The 18,438-nt window shown below is 52.2% G+C and overlaps 2 protein-coding genes across 4 annotated transcripts in view; one reads left to right on the top strand and one right to left on the bottom strand.

Annotated features, from left to right (window-relative positions):
- The window catches only part of Tbc1d2b (TBC1 domain family member 2B), a 71,954-nt gene extending 62,498 nt beyond the window's left edge, over window positions 1-9,456 (top strand). Inside the window, exons 10-12 of the mRNA XM_004628879.2 lie at window positions 2,259-2,444; window positions 4,259-4,380; window positions 6,955-9,456. Coding sequence (XP_004628936.1) covers window positions 2,259-2,444; window positions 4,259-4,380; window positions 6,955-7,150 — 504 coding nt within the window. The 3' untranslated portion in view covers window positions 7,151-9,456. The remainder of the gene's footprint in view (window positions 1-2,258; window positions 2,445-4,258; window positions 4,381-6,954) is intronic.
- Window positions 9,457-11,264: 1,808 nt separating this feature from the next.
- Window positions 11,265-18,438, bottom strand: part of Adamts7 (ADAM metallopeptidase with thrombospondin type 1 motif 7) — a 50,714-nt gene continuing 43,540 nt past the window's right edge. For all 3 annotated transcript variants that reach the window (XM_023712547.1, XM_023712549.1, XM_023712548.1), the window contains 5 exons: window positions 17,994-18,146; window positions 16,941-17,114; window positions 16,695-16,841; window positions 15,784-15,946; window positions 11,265-11,536 (listed from right to left, as the gene is read on the bottom strand). In XM_023712547.1, coding sequence (XP_023568315.1) covers window positions 11,379-11,536; window positions 15,784-15,946; window positions 16,695-16,841; window positions 16,941-17,114; window positions 17,994-18,146 — 795 coding nt within the window. In that variant the 3' untranslated portion in view covers window positions 11,265-11,378. The remainder of the gene's footprint in view (window positions 11,537-15,783; window positions 15,947-16,694; window positions 16,842-16,940; window positions 17,115-17,993; window positions 18,147-18,438) is intronic.

Genomic DNA, 18,438 nt, shown 5'->3' with positions numbered 1-18,438 from the left:
TGCTTTTGCTAAGCTTGTTCTAAGTAGGTGCTTTAGACCACCGAGCCATCTCTCCAGCCCTAACCATACTTTTTAAAAACAAAAAACCCCCACATTTTTTATTTTTGAAATTTCTTTTAAAGAAGAAAAACATTTGTCTCGATCAGGTGTGTCCAGCCTATAGTGCTGAGTTTTCTGACTTTTGTTCATTACACATTTTACACGTGGCCTGAGATGGGGCCTTTTTTTTTTTTTTTTTTTTTTTTTTTTTTTTTTTTGCGGAACCGGGGATTGAACTCAGGCCCTTTCCTTTTTTTTTTTTTAAAATGTATTTAATACAGGGTCTACAGGATCGCACAGATTTGACTCATAGTGATCCTCCTGTTTTCAGCTTCCCAATCACTGGGATTACAGGGGCGCATGTGTCCCGGGGGCAGGGCCGGCATGGCATGGGGATCGAACCCTGGTCCCCTAGTGCTTTCCTAAGCAGGCACTTTAGTTTGCTGAGCTATCTGGCCAGGCCGAGATGGGGCCTTTTTGTGGAGGCAAGCCATCTATGTACACCCTGTGGGCTTAGGTTGGATAGCCTGAATATTGCTTTTAGTTTTCTTAGTATTCTAGGGATCCCAAGGATGACCACACCTGTTATTCTAACTTACTGATGTGTGGTGTAGTTTTGCAAGTTTGGGAATGGTGTCCTTCTAGGAGTAGTGTCACTGTGTTGCCAAGTTGTTGTCCACAGTGGCTGTCCAGTTTGTCCCCACTGGCTGCCCACAAGAGATATGCTGACTGTAGTTTTGGCACGTGGACAGTTCATGAAGCACTGCAGGGACCTTCATGTGTACCTGGCTGCTGTTGCCCCTGCCCTGACCCCTGGGCTTTTACCTGTGACTTGGGGCCTTGCTATTGCCTTCTTCTTTTTGCAGATTTGTACTCTTGTGTGCCTCCTCCTTGGAGTCCAGGCCTCCCCGGTAACCTCAGTGTGGTCTCCCAGTAGAGGTGCCATGGCACCAGTACATGCTAGTCTCCGTGTTCTGGTCCAGGCTCCACACTTCTGCCCTGCCTTGTGTGCAGCCAGAAACCAGGGTACTTGAACACTTCTCCTTAACTTTCTCTGCACGGGGGTTTTTAGTTGTGCAGATTTGTCTCCACACAGTTATGAATCCTTGTGCTCTCTTCCTCCCTGCTGCTCTCCATGGGCTCAGATTCACTGCCTGCACCTGGCCAGACAGGGCTTCACCTCGCTCTCTGGCCAGCCTTGCTGCCTGACTACCATGGGAGGGACAGTCCTGGGTGTTCATTCATGAGACATTGCTCCATGCCTCTTGTATCTTTCAACTTGGCTGGAGAAGGTGGTTCAGGGGACTTTTGTGTCCAGTAAAGTTGAGTAGACTGGAATTGAATATTGAGGCAAGTCTAGTGTATGGGGTAAGTACTGTTTGTGTGACTTTTGCTCCTGTTGTACATGTACACATGGATAATATTGACTGAGCCACAGGTGAAGCTGGTTGTTTTTGTGTGGGCTACGGAAAGCTCCTGGCCTACAGGACAAGGTTTTGACCCTATTGTGTGATAAGGCAGCCTCTGTGACTGGCTTCTGTCACATGGTAGCACCTTACTTGGGCTTGGGTAGCAGGTGATGTCCCTTCTCCATGAGCTATCTCCAGGATCTTCCATCAACACTGTGCCAATTCATATATGTCTGCCTGCTTACCTTCTGTATCCTTGAGGTCAGGCTGAACTTGTGCCATATCATCTTCTGCCTGGTGTGTCTGTGTGCAGTAAGTAGATAGTTCACATGAGCCTTGTGTGAGCCTCACAAGAGCCATCTCCATGACAGGACAGACTATAGAAAACCCTTTGCTGAGAGTACCAGCTGGTGTGGTGTTGCTGAGACCCCTGCCTGGGTCCCGCAGGCAGGAACTCTTGCTCCCCCTGCTCCCTTTCAGTTGGTAAATGTGTGTCATACAGGTAGGTAGGTAATGTCCCACTGTGGCTCAGGACTCATTTTGCTACATCTGCCCAGGATGCAGGCTTACCATCCCTGTGCTTTGTTTACCCCAAAGCCTGGATATTGGATGTGCATCTGCAGCACTCAGGTTTAGACACCTCTGAGCCACAGAGCAGCCCAGCCTTGTGACAGTCCCCACAGTTGGGACAGCTCTGTGGCCATGGTTCCTGTGACTCCACCCTCTGCTCCCAGTCCGAGCTACTGGCCTTGTGTGCTTGCTCAGTGCTGTGGCCAACTCTGACCCCTTTCCCCTCTGTTCCCTCCACAGGTGGACCAGCGGGTGTTCAGAGATCTCATGAATGAGAAGCTGCCTCGATTGCACGCACACTTTGAACAATACAAAGTTGATTATACGCTCATTACCTTCAACTGGTTCCTGGTGGTGTTTGTGGACAGCGTAGTTAGCGACATCCTCTTTAAGATATGGGACTCTTTCTTGTATGAGGGACCAAAGGTGAATGTGCTTGTCTATGTTGTTCTCAGTTACACTCCTGGTGACTGGCAGCAGGGCACAGTGCTGTGGTGGTCCTGGGGGCCTTGAGGAGCCATGATCACTGCTTATCTAGTAGCAATGCTCAGTATGGGATGGGGATGTGGCTTAGGGACATAGCATTTACATAGCTTGCATGGGACTTTGGTTTTCCCAGCACTGCAGAATAGAACAAAAACAATAGTACCAAGCCCTGTATTAGGCCTGGGAGCTTGCATGGTTTGTAGTCTGAGCCTTACCATTTGTGGAATGGGTGTTGGCATTATCTGCATTGTGTGGTTAAAGAGGTTCAGAGATCTGATCAGAGAGGATGGGGAGTCAGCTAGACTGCCCGTGAGGCACCCCCCATTGTGTGTTTTAGAAAACTAGTATATGTTTTAATATATAAATACACTACTTATCAAAAACTAAGGGTAGATAGTGGAAAGGAGATCTCCCTGTCCCCAGTGTCCTAATTCTTCTCCATGTACTACACATCCTTCTCGTAAGTATTCAGTGCATAAATTACATAAGTGTATCTTGGAGACAGTTCCATATCAGGGTGTCAAGGTCTGACACATGCATGTTTTGTAACTCTTTATAGGATTTCCTAGTACAAATGAGCCAGAAACTTACACAGCAGCCCAGAGATGGTAGGGTGGGCAGTTTCACGTCTACCCGTGCTGTGTTGACTCGGAGACTGCTGTCTTTTTGCATCTGTGCAGGTGCGCCTGTGGTAGAGGTGTTGGGCCAAAGGTGAGGGGGTCGCAGGTGCTTCAAGTTCTGTGTACTGCAGTGCATCGCTAACGTGATGATCTAGACTGCTCTTACTATAAGGATTTCTCAGTGAGGGCAGAAACAGTATGGGAATCAGGCCTCAGGCAGGGAAGTGCAGGGACCCCTCTGTACATACTGCCTTTTAAGTAAGGAGCTGAGAGGGCTCCTAGAGTTCTTTCCAAATCTGCCTTAATGTGCTAAGACCATCATGCGTGCACTCCCCAGCTTCAAATATGGGATTGCTCAGAATCCTCTAAAATGTGGATTCTCTTTTTTCATACTTAGAAATCAGTACTTATGGTGCTGCTGCACCAGTCATGAGGGGAGTGGCCTCTGGTGGCCAAGCTTTTTGAGGCTTTCAGAATGAAAAGACCTCGGTTTTGAGTTTACTTAACATGTTCATGAAGGGGCTGTACTTTGGATGTCTCACTGCTGGGTTTATTACCTTTATTAGTAAAAATCCTGATAAAAGTGATTAAATCTGTTTGTACCAGTGGTACAGGTGATTTCTACTTAGCCACAGTGGGAGTCCCACACTTGTAATCTCAGTTACTCTGGTAGGCTGAAAGCTGCACAAATGAGCCAGAAACTTATCCAGCAGCCCCGGTGGATGATAGGGTGGACAGTTTCATGTCTATCTGTGCTTCTCTTCTCCAAATAAGAAAACAGGCTGGGGATGTAGCTCATGGTGAGGCCGTGGTTCACTCCCCAGTGCTGCCAGCAGGCAAGCAAGCAAGCAAGCAAGCAAGCAAGCTAGCAAATAAATGAAATTTCTAGTTCTATTTTGTACTGATGAGAAATATTAGCTGAACTTAGGATTCTACAGCTACTTACTTCACAGGGAGACTGACTGGGTTGGGGCTGAATTGCTGCTGTTTACTTTCCTGTGAAGAGGCTTGCCTGGCCAGTGAGAATCTGCCCCCAGGGCCGGCATGCACATGGGCCAGGCCCAATGGGTGGTTCCTCAGGACCTCAGCACTCAGGCTTGTTTTCACTCACATGGTTGCCTGTCCTTTCTACAGGTTATTTTCCGTTTTGCCCTGGCAGTTTTTAAATACAAGGAAGAAGAGATCCTGAAGTTGCAGGACTCAATGTCTATATTCAAGTATCTCCGCTACTTCACTCGCACTATCCTTGATGCCCGGTGAGTCCCTGAGTTCTCTTTCCCCAAAAGATCAGGAAAACTGAAACTTACACCTCTGCACTCCCACAGTAGCTGGTTCCTGCTGTTGTAAGACTTGGGTTCTGTGTGGGGGAGGAAATTCCCTTCCTGAGAGAAGAAACAAGAAGGGTGTGATCTTGTGGAGATTAGAAGAGAACTGAGATGAAATTGGTTTTATACTTCAACCAGAAAATGTGAATCCCAGTAACCAAAAACCATGGTCTGTTTGGGTCTACAGTTGTTTGCTGAGTGTGTTACAAACAGGGCCTGGGCCAGGCATGGGGTGCTAGATAGAGTTTGGTGGTGGTAGGGGAGCAGGAGGGCCCCAAGCAGAGGGCCTAGGCTAGGAAGGGAGATGAGGGGAGATGCTAGGAAGAACCCTTCTTGGGCAGCATGCAGATGGGGGAGCCAGTGCTTGGGGACCTGTAAGTGGATTCGCCTAGTCACCGGTCTGCCTGTGTGTGTAGCTGGCCATGGTAGAGCTGGGCCATTTGGCTCTTGCAAGCTTCCTAGCACTAAGAGTACTGGAAATCACCATAGACAACTTAGGCAAGAGAGGGACAGGTCACACTGGCATAGAATGGCCTCTGGGAATCCTGGGAGGATGGGTGTGTGAGTGGTCCTAGCAGGAGAGGAGCTACTGTGGAGCTGAAGCGCTGGGGCAGACCGACGGGAGAGGTCTGAATCTGGAAGAATTCTGGTTTGGCAGCCAAGCATTTGGAATCGTTCTGTCTTGGGCTTCTTGTGACCCCTGAACCACAGTGGGGGAGTCTGTTGGCAGCAGCCGGACCCAGTGGATGCTGCAAGGCTCTCCGGCATCCTCACTGTTTTGGTACTTTAGGCTGTTAGGATCAACACTGACATGCTCAGCAGGGACTTAATCTCGGCCCAGAGGATATCTTATGGTCATATTTGCCTGTCAACACTGCTAGGTTCTCAGGAGTCTCCAGAACTTTCTGTTAATAACATCAAGAAAGATTCTGGATGGGCTCCCTCAGTCCAAGAGCTAACCCTATGTTGAAATTTTTTGGTTCAGAGATGGAGCCTGTCCATCCTGCCAGCCTGTCTTGTTAACACCCGTTAGGGCTGGGCAGTGCCTGCCAAGCCCTCTATGGTCCTGCAGCGCCACCTGTGAGCAGTTTGGTGAAGTTTTCCTTGCTTTAGAAAGTCCAAGCCTTCATATTGCCTTATGTGCTGGCAGGACTATGGGTGGTAGGTGTTGTTGTTAAGAGTGCAGGTGCCCAGGCCCCTCTGCAGGGGGCCCTGATAGTTTAAGAAGCCCCCACAAGAATGGTTCCAGGGTGAACTGGTTCTGCAGCATATAGATGGGTCTTATAGTACAGGAAGGAGGGGCTTCTATAGCCAGGTGCATCCAGAAGATGCTGGACGATACAGTTGAAATGGTCTCTGCAGCAAGATCCCTGGGTGCTCAGAAGAGCTGAGCATTTCAGGGTAGAATCTGGGGCTGCCTGTGCTGCTTCTGGGCTGATAGGCCAGCCAGCTTCCCATCCAAGAGTGGAAGTGTTCACTGTGCACTCCCAGTGCTCACTTTATGTAGAAAAAGGGAAGATAGTAGGTCTTGGGTTTATATAGCTTAGGTGTGCATAGCTGCAGTAAGGAGAGCTGGTGTGTGGGCTTCCCGGACCCAGTCCTTGCAGTGTTTTATTTCTCAGCTAGTCTGCCCACAGTGTCTCTTGCTCAGGGCTGCCCTGATCTCTGGGGCTCACCTGTCCTAGAACAGTCGGAGCTTGGCATTGAACAGAGCTGGCCTTGCTCACCTGTATCTCCATGCCAGAATCTTTGGGTTCATCAGGCATGCATGAATTGTAGAGTAGTAACGATGGAGGAGGATTCCTAAGGCTTGTGCCTCTGCATATTGCACACCATGTTAAATACAGCCCACACAGCTGGGTGATGGCAGGGGTACTACTTCAACCATACCCTCAGTTGGCAGGCAGGGTATGGCCCCATCTGGGGAAGTCAGCTCCTCCTGTGCCCAGGAGCAGTGGGCTGACCTGTGTGCTGGGAGCAACAGCAGCCTTGGGACAAGTCTTAGTTCTGTCTTAGACAGATAGGCAGTGGTTAAAGGTAAGTCCCAATTTTGTAAGTTGCTGAAAATTGGTCCTTGGCTCAGAGGTACTAGAAGCCCTTAGGCAGCATAGGTCTGTGTTGCTGTTTGTCATTGCTGGTTTGCTCAGGCGTCCGCCCTTGTGCAGTCAGTCCAGCCTGGCACTGGCCCTGATGACTCATACCCACTAGCATCCACAGATGTGGAACAGTACCAGGTACTTCTTTCAGGAGCCCCCATGCTCTGGGTCAGGATACCCAATGTTCCCAATGTTCTGATGGGGAATCAGGCCAGAAGATAGGCATAGCAGACCTGCAGGATCATGAATGTCGCCTTGGCCACCGAGGCCCCCATGGGAGGAGGCCTGTTCACCCACTCAATCCTCTAGTGTGTGGAGAATCGGTGTCCTTCCTGCTTGTCCCGTGGTTTTGCTGCTGTGGGGGCTGTGAGAGCACTCTCACTGACCTGTTTTCTGCCCTTTATACCAGGAAGCTGATCAACATCTCCTTTGTGGACCTGAACCCCTTTCCTCTGCGTCAGATACGGAACCGACGTGCTTATCACCTGGAGAAGGTGCGACAAGAGCTCACTGAGCTGGAGGCCATCCGCGAAGACTTCCTGCGTGAGCGGGAACCTGGCCCTGACAAGGGTGGCCTGGTCAGCGATGAGGAGGAGGATGCCTGAGTAACCCCTCCCCTAGATGCTGCTCTTTGCTGTGGTAACCAAAGTGTGTCCAAAGTGAACTGCAGGGGTCCCTGCTCATTTAATGCTGGGGTGTAACATCTGTGGCCTTTGGGACTCTGTGGGGCAGATGTCCAAAGCCAGGCTGCACTTTCTCATCCCACTCAGGGCTGGAGAGGGGTCTGCTCTGTTTACAGCCAGCACAGTGCCGTAGCATTTGGTCACATATGTCTCAGTCCTGCATTCTGCCTGATCGGTGAATCACTGTGCACTTACCAGCTGGTTGTCTCTAAGACTCTGTTTACAGCTTCTGCCAGCTGGTTTGGTCTTCGCCCCATGAAAACTGACCTTGCTGGGTGCCTCCCATATCGTGACGTCTCCTGTACATAGCAGCTGTGTGTGTCTTAAACAGCAGTACTTGGAAGATACACTAGGGGTTCATTGTGGCTACTCCCATGTGGTGAGATCAGTGTGCAGAGGGGCTTCCTTAAAAAACAAGTGCACCTTTGTTCTGGAGTGGCCTCTGCTGAAAGCCCAGGAGCTTTCCTCTGCCCTCTCAGGCTCAACCTTTCACTGTAGTTCCTCCACTTGGGGGGCCTGGCCCTGCACCAGCCTCGAGTGGGATGGTTCTGCTGCAGCTTGCCCCATGTTTGGCATCTGTGGAAAACTTTCCACCTGGAAGATGATATATGAAAGCTATTCACATAGGGCTGGGTAGGACTCCAGGTGAACTGCCTGCCCCTGGTGAGGGCACAGAAGCAGCTGTGGGGCTTTGCAGCTGCTGGACAAGAACCCCCTGGGTGGCCAGTGCTCCTGTGCCTTCCTGCACTGGAGCTTGACAATACTTTTGCTGAGGCCAGGGCTTATGGGAGCTCTCACCCAGCTCCATGCGGCTGCTAGATAACCTTGTTCTTGGTGAAGATATGGGGTTCACGTGGTCTCTGATGTGGTAGGCTGCCAGGTCTTGACTATTCCCCCCTGCCCCTTGAGACCATCCCTGAGGTTTGGGTGTTGTAAGTGAATGTGTTTTGACACAGTATTACTCAGTACAAGAGAAATAGTCTTACATGGAGTATTTTACACTACTTGTATGCTGAACTCAGCTTGTAGCTTTGGTAAAGTTGCTTCCTTACTATGCAGAGAGCTGGTCTCTCTATTCAGCCACTTCTCTGTTCAGGTGTCAGAAACACATCTTGCTGTTATGTATGTGTTGGGACTGGTTTTTGAGGTTCAGCTTCTCTGGAAAGTAGCCCATGAATGGGGAGCCAGTCTGCCACTGTTGTCAGGTACAGGCCACCTGCTGGTGCACCCTATCCGTCCTCCTCCAGAGAGGCTGTTAGCTGGGGACAGCTGCTGAGAAGGCACAGGGAACAGTGGCAGGTGCCTCCTGGGTCAGCTCTAGATGCCCCCAGATTTTAGTTTCCAAGTCAGTTTCCCACACAAGGTGCCAACCCAAGCTGCCACATTCAGGGGCCAAGAGTAGCCCCTCAGGAACGTTCATGTTTGGTCCACCTTCCCGTGGAATAGTGCTTTGCCATAGCACCTGTACAGCGGGGCTGCTCTGTGGCCAGGCAGCGTGCGAGAGCAGTGATCCTGGACATGGACTGGGTGCCCTCCTGGATGGGCGGTGGCGGGTGCATGCTGGCCCAGTTCCAGGCTGAACCCGTTTTTGCATCAACATTTCCCACCCTGTTCTGCAGCTGAGGAGACTCATTCCTGTCCCTCACACTGCTGTCTGAAGAGCACCTTCTGGCCCTGACTGTGTACATGGTTCATCTTGCATGTGGTCTCACCTGCTGGCCACATGCACGTGCCAGGGCTGGGGAAGGCGCCAGCTTTGCAGTGGTTTCTATTGTTTTTCAATAGGTTGAACCTGTTGATACTTTTGTATATTTTTACTACAGTTTATATTTTTGTAGGCTATTTTATCAAGTTTTTTCTAGATTCTGTACATCTATTTTCTATAACAAGTTCTATTTTGTGTGCCCCACCCCCTTGCATGTATTTATGTAAGCCTGAGCCTCCCCATTGCTCTTCCCCCTATGCCATCTTTATCTCCAGCCATGCGCTCCGTGTCTACGTGGATTCTAGCCTCACCCCCGGATTGCAGAAAACGCTGGTTTCTGCTAAGTTTCATTGACACAGGAAGCACCATAGGCAAACCCCAGTCATGCTTTCCTATTGAAGTGTTTGCATTGTTGCATGAGCCCCCCTCGTATACAGTGTTTTTGTGCAGTAGGTCGCTGTCCCTCCATATGACAGCAGCTTCTGTACTGATGTTCAGGTTAAAATAAACTTCTTTAAGTCATGTTCTTTTGGGGCCTATCCCAAGGGCAGGGGTTTACCTACCAACTTGGCCATCAACTCTGGGTGTCTTTGCCCAGTGCGGTGGGATGGCTGGGACAGGTTGCCTCTCCCAGCACTGGTGGCTCTTGAGAACTGTGGCCAAGCTACAGGCTAGGTCTGAGGACAGTAGTAGGAGCCAGGATCCAGACACTGTCTGTGCCCAGAGAAGCTCCTGCAGAGCACAGGCGGCCTCCTGCCCGCTGTCCAGGCCTGCCTGGTCATTGCCTCATTTGCCTCTTGTCCAGCTGCCACTGTGGGGATATGTTGGCCACAACTGGAAAAACACACAAAAATGATCGAGACCAAATGTAGCCCTACAAAGAATGATCACGAGGCAGGCCAGCACTGTAAGCTGCGCCCTGTGAGGAACCTGAGGTTGTACTGTGCAATAGCAACAGCAATGGCAATGGCAGGGCTGCGCTGGCACCAAGGGCTGCACCACCGTATCTGCTCCTGCTCCATCTTTGTGAAGTTGGCTGTCTGACAAAGGCTGGAGATGCTGTTTCTCAGTATGGGTACCCAGGTCCTCCACACAAACACAGGGCACAGGCCTGTGCTTTCCTGCCCTCAGATGATTTTCTGCCAACATGGGGTCCTGCCTGGTACATACATAACAGGGTACTGTGGAGGCTACCCAGTGCTCAGAAGAGATGGAGACTTGGGGTCTACATTGGGCCTGTGCTATGTGGGCATATGGCTGGGTTGTCACATGGAATAGGGAATGTTTAGGATTAGGTGGGCAAGGTGGCTGGGAGTAGTAGTGCCCTACACTCACACTCTTTACCCTTCTGGTGCAGATCTGGTGCTTATTATTTTTCCCTTGGATATAGCCCTATCGTCTCAGTCTCTAGCAAATGATTCCCAGTGTGCCCATCCTAGCCACAAGGCCCACCAGAATGCCCACATGCTGTCCCTGGCATCTAACAGTCTGGTGGTGTACACTGGAAAATGGAATGTGAGGACAGGGCTTCCTCAAATTCAGAGAAGAAATACTTCCATGAGGGGACTTGGAAAAGAGGTGAAAGGCCCAAGGTTGTAGCCAGAGGGAAGGGGTGGATGTGGATGGGTCTGGGAAGCCGACAGTGTCCATTCCTCCTTGCCTGAGAACCATCACACCTACCTAATATGTATACACCACAGCCTAGCTCCATGGAAGGAGGTTTTAGGCAGATGCCGTGCTGCTGGGCCACAAGTCATTGTGCTAAAAATTGGTGCCCAGGGTTGGTAGTGGAGCAGGGGTCATTAGCCCACCCTCAAGCACTGTTTGAGATGAAGGAAAGGGACAGTGGGGATTAGGAGGAGCAAGGAGTCCCTCCCCTCTCTACACTGTGGGAATTAGCCGATCAGAGGGGGCCAGGGCAGCCCCTGAAGATGACAGGGGGCTCTGTCGCTTGGGAATGTGTGTGCCAGCTGTGAAACAGGTCTGAGGGCCTGGTGGGGGCTGTGGGAGGGCTGGGTGGTGGATACGAAGTAAAGGACGTGGACGGAACCTGGCCATACACCTTTACCCTGTCCTGTGTCTAGGTATTCCTCTGTCCTGATGGTCTCTGCACCCACATTCAGCACCAGTCCCAGAAGCACAGGCACAGCTGTGGCCACAGAAGGTCCAGGATATGGAGAAACAGTGAAGGATAGAGGGCAGGGTTCTGCTTGAGGTTCCCTGAGGCGAGATGAAACCACGCAGTGTTTTGGAACAGTAGATATTTATGTAAAATAATAACAAATGTTACACAAAACTTTACAATAAAAAAATACTTTTCCTGAGGGGGTGGGTCCCTGCCTGCCCTGGGGTGGGCAGGATTAGCACCATAGGGCATGAGGGGCGGCGCTGAGGTCTGTGTGTCATGGACAGTTTGACAGTCTGTGTGTCCTGCCCAGGTCCTTGTCAGCGGTGGGCTACCTGTGAGTGGCCATGGGATAGGCTCTTGTGGTTAGATGGGTGACATGAATGGCAGCACTGTACACGAACAGTGGGCAGTTCACAGTGGCCCATGTTGTGCAGGAGCTCACAGAAGTTGAAGGACAGACGATCTCGTTCGCAGCCTGGTAAAGGGCAGGCACAGGGCAGGCAATGGGTCAGGTGCCATGTTGAGATGCTTCCTGGGACATGTACCTGTGCTGCCCTCCAATCCCAGTCTTAATGAGACATCAGGAATTATCAGGGCACAGGACCCCTCCCCTCCCATTTCTAGAGGAGCTCTCCTGGCCCTAGACCTGCAGTTGTGCTTATGCCTGTCCCACTTGCCCAGGGGTGGGCCCGAGATGTGGAGAGCTGGCAGGGCTTGGCTTGGGTTTCTGGAAGGAAGGTGCTGAGATTCCATCTTAGTTTATCTTCAGGAGACCCATCCTAGAGCACCCTGGGGCATTTATCCAACACTTATCTCAGGTGACTGAACCTAACCCTCCTCACCTCAGGAGACCCCATCCAGAACCAACCAAGGTGTCCTGTTCTAGTACATTGCACCTGAGAGAGAGAGCTCATGCTAGCTCATCTCTGTATCGTTCCAATTTTAGTATATGTGCTGCCAAAGTGAGCACACATCCTAGCTCATCTCATGTCAGAAGACTGCATTTTGACACCTGAGGTGACCCCAAGTAGACCACCTCAGGTGACCCATCCTAGCCTTCACCTTGAGAGCTCATCCCAGCACATTTCAGGAAACCCATCCCAGACCACTTCAGGAGCCTTCATCTTAGCCCACTTGAGGTAACCTATCCTAGACCACCTCAAGAAACTCCATTCCAAACAGCTCAGGTGCCCCATCTTGTCTTCACCTCAGGAGATCCCATCCTACACCTTAGGTGATCCATCCTAGTCAACCTCACTTGATGAGACTCTATCTTAGCTCTCCTCGGAAGACCCCATTCTAGACCAATCAGGTGACCCACCCTAACCCTTATTTCAGGAGATGCCAGCCATGACTACCTCAGGTGACCTATCTTACTCTGTTTCCAGAGCCCCCCTTCCTAGCCTATCTCATGTAGTCCATTTAACCCCTCATCAGGGGACCCATCCTAGCCCACCTCAGGAAACCCATCTTAACTCTCCTCAGACTTCATCTTGGTCCACCTCAAGAGACTCCATTCTAAGGGGCCAGGGATATAGCTCAGTGGCACAGTACTCACTTAACAAATGTAATACCCTTTCCTAGACCATTTTCGCAGGCCCATCCCAGACCACCTTAACAGACTTTATCTAGACCACCTATGGTACCCAGAGGTCCCACCCAGGGGGTCGTGTCCCCCCCATCCCTGTTCACCCCAAGGCCTGACAAGTCCTGGCACACTACTGCGCCTCAAGGCAGCTGTACCAGTCTACAGTGGTCTGTTCCATATTAAATGCCACCTCCCCTCAGTCCCTGGACACCACACTCAGCCTTAGGCAGCACTTCTTTACTTGTGGGCCATGTTGGGCTACAGCCAGTTCTCAGGCTATAGTAGAGGGCCACCCCTCAGCCAGCTCTACACTTCTCATGAGCCCTGAAGCCCAGGGAATGGGCCTTGTGTGTAGTCACAAAGGCCATCAGGGTGAGGCAGGAGGTAGGACAAGGACAAATGAACAACAGGAAGCCCTGGGGCAAGTGTCAAAAGACCAGAGCAACCAAGGATGATGTCAAAAACATCAGGAAACCCCTGATAAAGGTCACTCTGTCACCCAAATCCACCAGGCATGCGCAAAACCAAAATGAGCACTATAGCCTATGTGCAGCCTCATGATGTGTATACACATATGTATGCCCAATGGGCTTTGGACACTGATCGTTCTGAAAGCCTTGCATGGCCAGAACCTCCCTCACCAATAGGTGAGCTGAGTCAGTACCCCACTGGGCCAGGACTCCTATCAACCCCAACTGGAAGTCCTCCCATGACCTCAGGCCAGAGAGCCAGCACTGCCTTATTAGATAGTGAGCTCTTTCCCTTGGCACTCTGAACCCGGTGACTTTAGCTTCATTCCCTTTAATGCATCTCTTGCTGTTCCTTCTGATTGTTGTGCTCAGTTCTTCGTTTGGAACACCAAGAACCTGGAAACAGCTCCCTGGAACCCCAGCCTAGTTACAAGGAGACACCTAAGCTGAGCTCAGGCCTTGAGGAGGGGGTTGCAGGCTGCTTTCAAGGACTAGTCTGCAGACCCCACTGCCCTGAGCTGTCTATTTTGGGATGTGGCCTCTAGCCTCTGGCCTTGCTTCCTGTGTTGCTGATGGCCCCCAGCTGCCTCCTAGCCTGCTTTACCACAGATTTGGGCTGGAGGCGTGCAGGCCCTGCCCCACCCCCCAACACCAAACCTCCACTTTGGTCAGAGCTCTGTCGACCTAACTTCTACTCCACTGAGAATCTGGGAAGCTTCTTAGTTTCTCAGGCCTGTTTCCTTCTGCGGCAAGCAGGGTGTCCATGCATCCTGAGTTCCCAGGCTTTCCAAATGTCCTGCGCTAGTTGCATGACTATTCTAGCATCCTGGGAATTCCAGGGTCTCGGAGCCTACGATATCTCCTGGGGTATCTTCACTGTAGCAGAAAACTCACTTGGCAGGGCTGCCTGCTCAACTACTTACCTGCCTTCTAGGTCCCCCCCTAGAGCCCACCCTACCCCAGAGACCATGAGGCCTAAGCCCCTAAGCCAGTCTCCTTCCTAATTCTTGCTACCCTTTGGGTCCTCACCATCCAACTCCCTAAGGACTCTGATCCCCACATGTGGGACAGAGGTGCATAGCCTCCTCCAGCCCCAGACTGTATGCGGGACAATGCCAAGACAGCCGTACAGGAGGCTCAGTGGCTGGCACTCCTGCAGGGCTTTAAGGCCTTGGAGTTGAGGTGGGTGGGACATTCCTGCCAGGGGCATGGTGGCAGAGTATGGCCACTGGGCAGCCAGCTGCTGGAGGAGGACTTGATGGAGCAAAGGAGGGAGGTGATTGCTGGACACACCCTGGCCTGTCCAATAGCCACAGTGTGCTGGGGACAGTGACAGCAGGCAGGAGTGCTGCTCTGGGCATGGGATGTCATTCCTGTGTTCCCTCGCTGCACAGGTGGCCCTGAGTACTCTCAGACTACAATGGGAGACAGCAGAGGCTGCCACAAGAAAAGGAAGTCACCTGTCCTGAGCACCTCTTAGGTAGAAGAAATAAAAGCTAGGTAGAAAGGAGACAAGGAAATTAACATTTTAAAACTATAGCATCAGCATCCCTTCAAAGAAACTCCAAAAATTGAAACAGAAAAATTCCTAAAAGGTCTTACAGCCACAATAAGCCTGTAAATCTAAGCTCCGGACCTGTCCTTTGCACCTGTAAGTTGTGCTTCTTTTAACCACAAGGAAGCAGCAATATTGATGGGCAGCAGACCTCAACTTCAGACACACATATATGGTGTAAACTGTGACCCAGCAGATAGTGAGAAGACGTATCTTAGATCACCCATCTCAAAGACACCCTTAAATAGATGTAGTCTGGTGCCCAGCCTACACACTACTCCAGAGTGCATCCTGAAACCTCCATGTCATAAACCTTTTCTTGCCTCTTTTTGAAGAGTCCTAAAAATTGCTTTCTTGAGCTGTGAGTCGAGGAAACTGTAAACTTATTTACAAGGGTGGGATATTTCAGCCTCAGGGACCCTCACATTCGGCCAGGTGACACTTCAAGGTGCCTTGCACAGATGGACCTTCACCCCAGACCCTAGCTGTGCAGGGACAAGGGCTGGCAGCCTCTCACACATGAAGAAGGGAAGCAGAGCTCTAGGCCCCTCCATTGATGGCCAGACCCAGGTGCGACTCCAGGGCCACAGGGTTTCCTGTGCTCAGCACTGCTGCGGACAGCTGAGGCTCAGGAAGGAAGTGGGGGTTGGGGTCCAGAGCCACCTCTGGCCCAAGTCCTTCTGCCTGCCCAAAGGACCCAGCTGGCCCGGAAGCCAGAAGCACTGGGTGATGGCAACGCCTTGAGGGAGGCACTTCCTGTAGTACCTTTGCTCATTCCTGCTTCCTCCTTCAGCTAGCTGGGAATTGGGGGCCTTGGGGACATCTTGACTTTCTCAGGAGTAAAAAGGAGCTTGCCTGATGGCACACAATTTGGGGGGCTCACCCCTACTACTCTATGGATGCAGAAGCTGCCTGTGACGACTGGCTTGGCTGAGTGTCCCCCTGGGGGGACTGGTTTCCAGCACAGAGCCCCTTCTGCCTCCTGTCATGGCCACGTGGCCCTGGAGTCCACATTATAGAGGGAGCTTATGAGAACTTTGTGAAGATGGCTTCCCCGTTATTCCCACCCCACCTACTTGCTGCTGAGCACCAGAAGGGGGGACACTTACGTGGGGGCTCAGTGACCTCACAGTCCTTCGCACTGCATAATCGGGAGCCCTCAGGCCGGGCCTCGTGGCTGCACTGGTCGCTGTCTTCCTCACGAAGCCCTGTCCGTAGGTTGACGCACTTGACCAGGCGCCGCTGGACGCCCCCTCTACAGGGTGCTGAGCACTGCACAGGATGGGGAGGAGAGTCCTGGCTGCTGCACCCATGTCCAGGGCCTAAGCAGCCTCTAGGGGTTGGTGGGGAAATGCCCAGAAGGATCTGCTGCCATAAAGGGAAAATGGGCAAGGTAAGGAGTTCCCACACAATCCCGCCTGAGGCCTGGCAGAGGCTAGAGGCCTGGACAAGAACCATGGTAGCCCAGGAAGGCAGAGGGGAGCAGAAAAGGCGAGAAGTTTCTCATCCAGAGCCCCCTCCTCAGTTGGGCTTGTTCTTAGCAGCTGGGGACCTGGTGGTATGAAAAGCCCTGAGATCAAGTTTCATCCTTGCCGAGTCAGGCAGGCCTCTTGCTTAATCATACTGCTTTATTTATGTCTCCCAGCCCATGCCATCCCCATTTTTAAGATGGGACAAGCATGATCCAGCAAGGCAAATCCACTTGCCAGTCACTAAGCAACTTCTGGGATCAGGACTTGAGTGTAGGCCCTGCTGCCTTCAGGATCAGGTTCTGAGATTCCTGAACCTCAAGGATCCAGACAGGTCCAGCAGGGAGCAGTCCTGCCCACCATGGGCCCCTCTGTTCCCTTGTCTCTGGCCCAAGGGTCTTTATTTGCTGTGGCTTTGCCCTTCTTCTTAGCATCTCTGATCCTCTGCTGGGTTTTGGCCCAGATCTCTTCTTAGCTCTCCCTGGTGTCCCAGCACCAGGCCATCCTGCACCCTCCACTCTGTTCTTCCAGCCCCCTGCTGCCCATCTTACCTGGCCCCAGGGCCCCACCACCCACTGTGTGCAGGGGTGGGTGTTGCAGGGCTGAGTGGCATTGGGTCTCAGTGTCTCCTCACAAAGGCCGGGCTCTGGGCAAGTCACCAGACGCTGCTGCTCACCACCGCCACAGGCTTCAGAGCACTGGGAGGGAGGGGAGGTGTCAGAATGGCCAGGTTAGCCTGACCAGGACTTTGGGAGGACCAGAGCCACTCTAGGCGCCTCCTCCCCAGGCCTCCTCACCTCTCTCCAGGAGGAGGTATACCAGCTGAGGCAGGGCTGGGTCCCACAAGACTGGCGAGTGGGTGGCTTGCTGGGCCCAGGCTGGCAGTGGAAGGGCCGCAGCGGACGGAGGTCCTGTGTGTTCACACAGTGCACGTCCCGCACTGCAGAGCCTCCACCGCAGCCCCGGGAACACTGGGGGACAGGGACATGTGTGACACACTAAGCACATGCACATGTTTATAACCAGGGGGCTGTGTGACACATCACACACATGTAATCCTGGGTCCAGGGACAACTGAGTGGATGCATCCATCCTACATGCATGCATGCATGCACACGATTATCCTAAGGATCAGGGACATGCGAATGCACCCCATGTGCATAAACACACATCCCAGAGGTAAAGGAACACACGGGTAGAGGTATCCTATACCCATGCACGCATAATCCCAGGGCCCAGGGACGTGTGTGACACACCAAATAAAAAAGTGTATACGCTTATAACCCAGGGACATGTGCGGGCTTTCCCTATAGGCATGCACACATATATACCCCATAGGCCCAGAGATACTGCCCACATTCATGCACATGCAACCCCACATGTGAACCCCATCAGCCTTCACACATTATAACACAGGGCTCCCAGAATGTGTGTGTGAATGTAGCCCATGTGCACACACACGCACATGTGTGTAACTGATGAGTGTGGCTGGGCAGATGGCAGACCCTATCCCCACAAGAGCACAAGAGGAAGCTGGCGATGGCTGGCCCTGGGGAACAACAGGAGGAAGACCAGAGGCTGGCACAGGCTGGGGCAGATGGAGAAGAGGGCAAAGCAGAGCTGGCAAAAGGGAAATCTAGAGGGGTTGGGGGTAGAGGAAAGCAGATGCCCTTTGCAGCAGGGGCTGGCCCGGGTCGTGAGGAAGCTAAAGAGATTCCAAAGACTGAGAGTGGAAGTCAATGTCCAGATGGGTGTGGAGCCCCTTCACAGCTGCTCTTGAACTCTGGTCCTGGGGTGCAAGGGCTCCACCTTGTACCTGGGGCTGTGCCCTAGCCCCCCACTGCACATACCTTACTCCAGTTGCCTGTGTACCAGGCAGCACAGGGCCGCAGGTGACAGTGGCGGGCAGGCTGGGGCCGTCCAGCAGGAGTACAGTCCGCATCCCGACCAGAGCTGCAGTACACGGCTCTCCAAACAGCACCCAGGCCACAGGTGGTAGAGCACTGTGGGCACAGAAGCCATGAACATCAGGACGGACTTTGCTGGTGAAGCTGCTTCTGCCATGCTAGGGCCCCTCTCTTGGGCCTTAGTTTCCCTTACCTGCAAGATGGACTTCCCTACTCCCCTCCCAAGGAGATGGTGAGAAAGGGGAATCCTGCTACCCATTCTGCTCATGAGGGACCTGCAGGGACACTGCCCCACCACTATGCCACTTATTGCTCTGTAGGAAAGCAGGTCCAGCTCCTGGTCTTGGCAGCCCACTTGCTAGAAACGCAGGCAAAGCCAGTTCTTGAC

Source organism: Octodon degus, unplaced genomic scaffold, assembly GCF_000260255.1.
Source record: "Octodon degus isolate 3935 unplaced genomic scaffold, OctDeg1.0 scaffold00026, whole genome shotgun sequence".
NCBI lineage: Eukaryota > Metazoa > Chordata > Mammalia > Rodentia > Octodontidae > Octodon > Octodon degus.
Note: the sequence above shows the minus strand (reverse complement) of the source record. Positions and strands in the feature narration are given on the sequence as shown.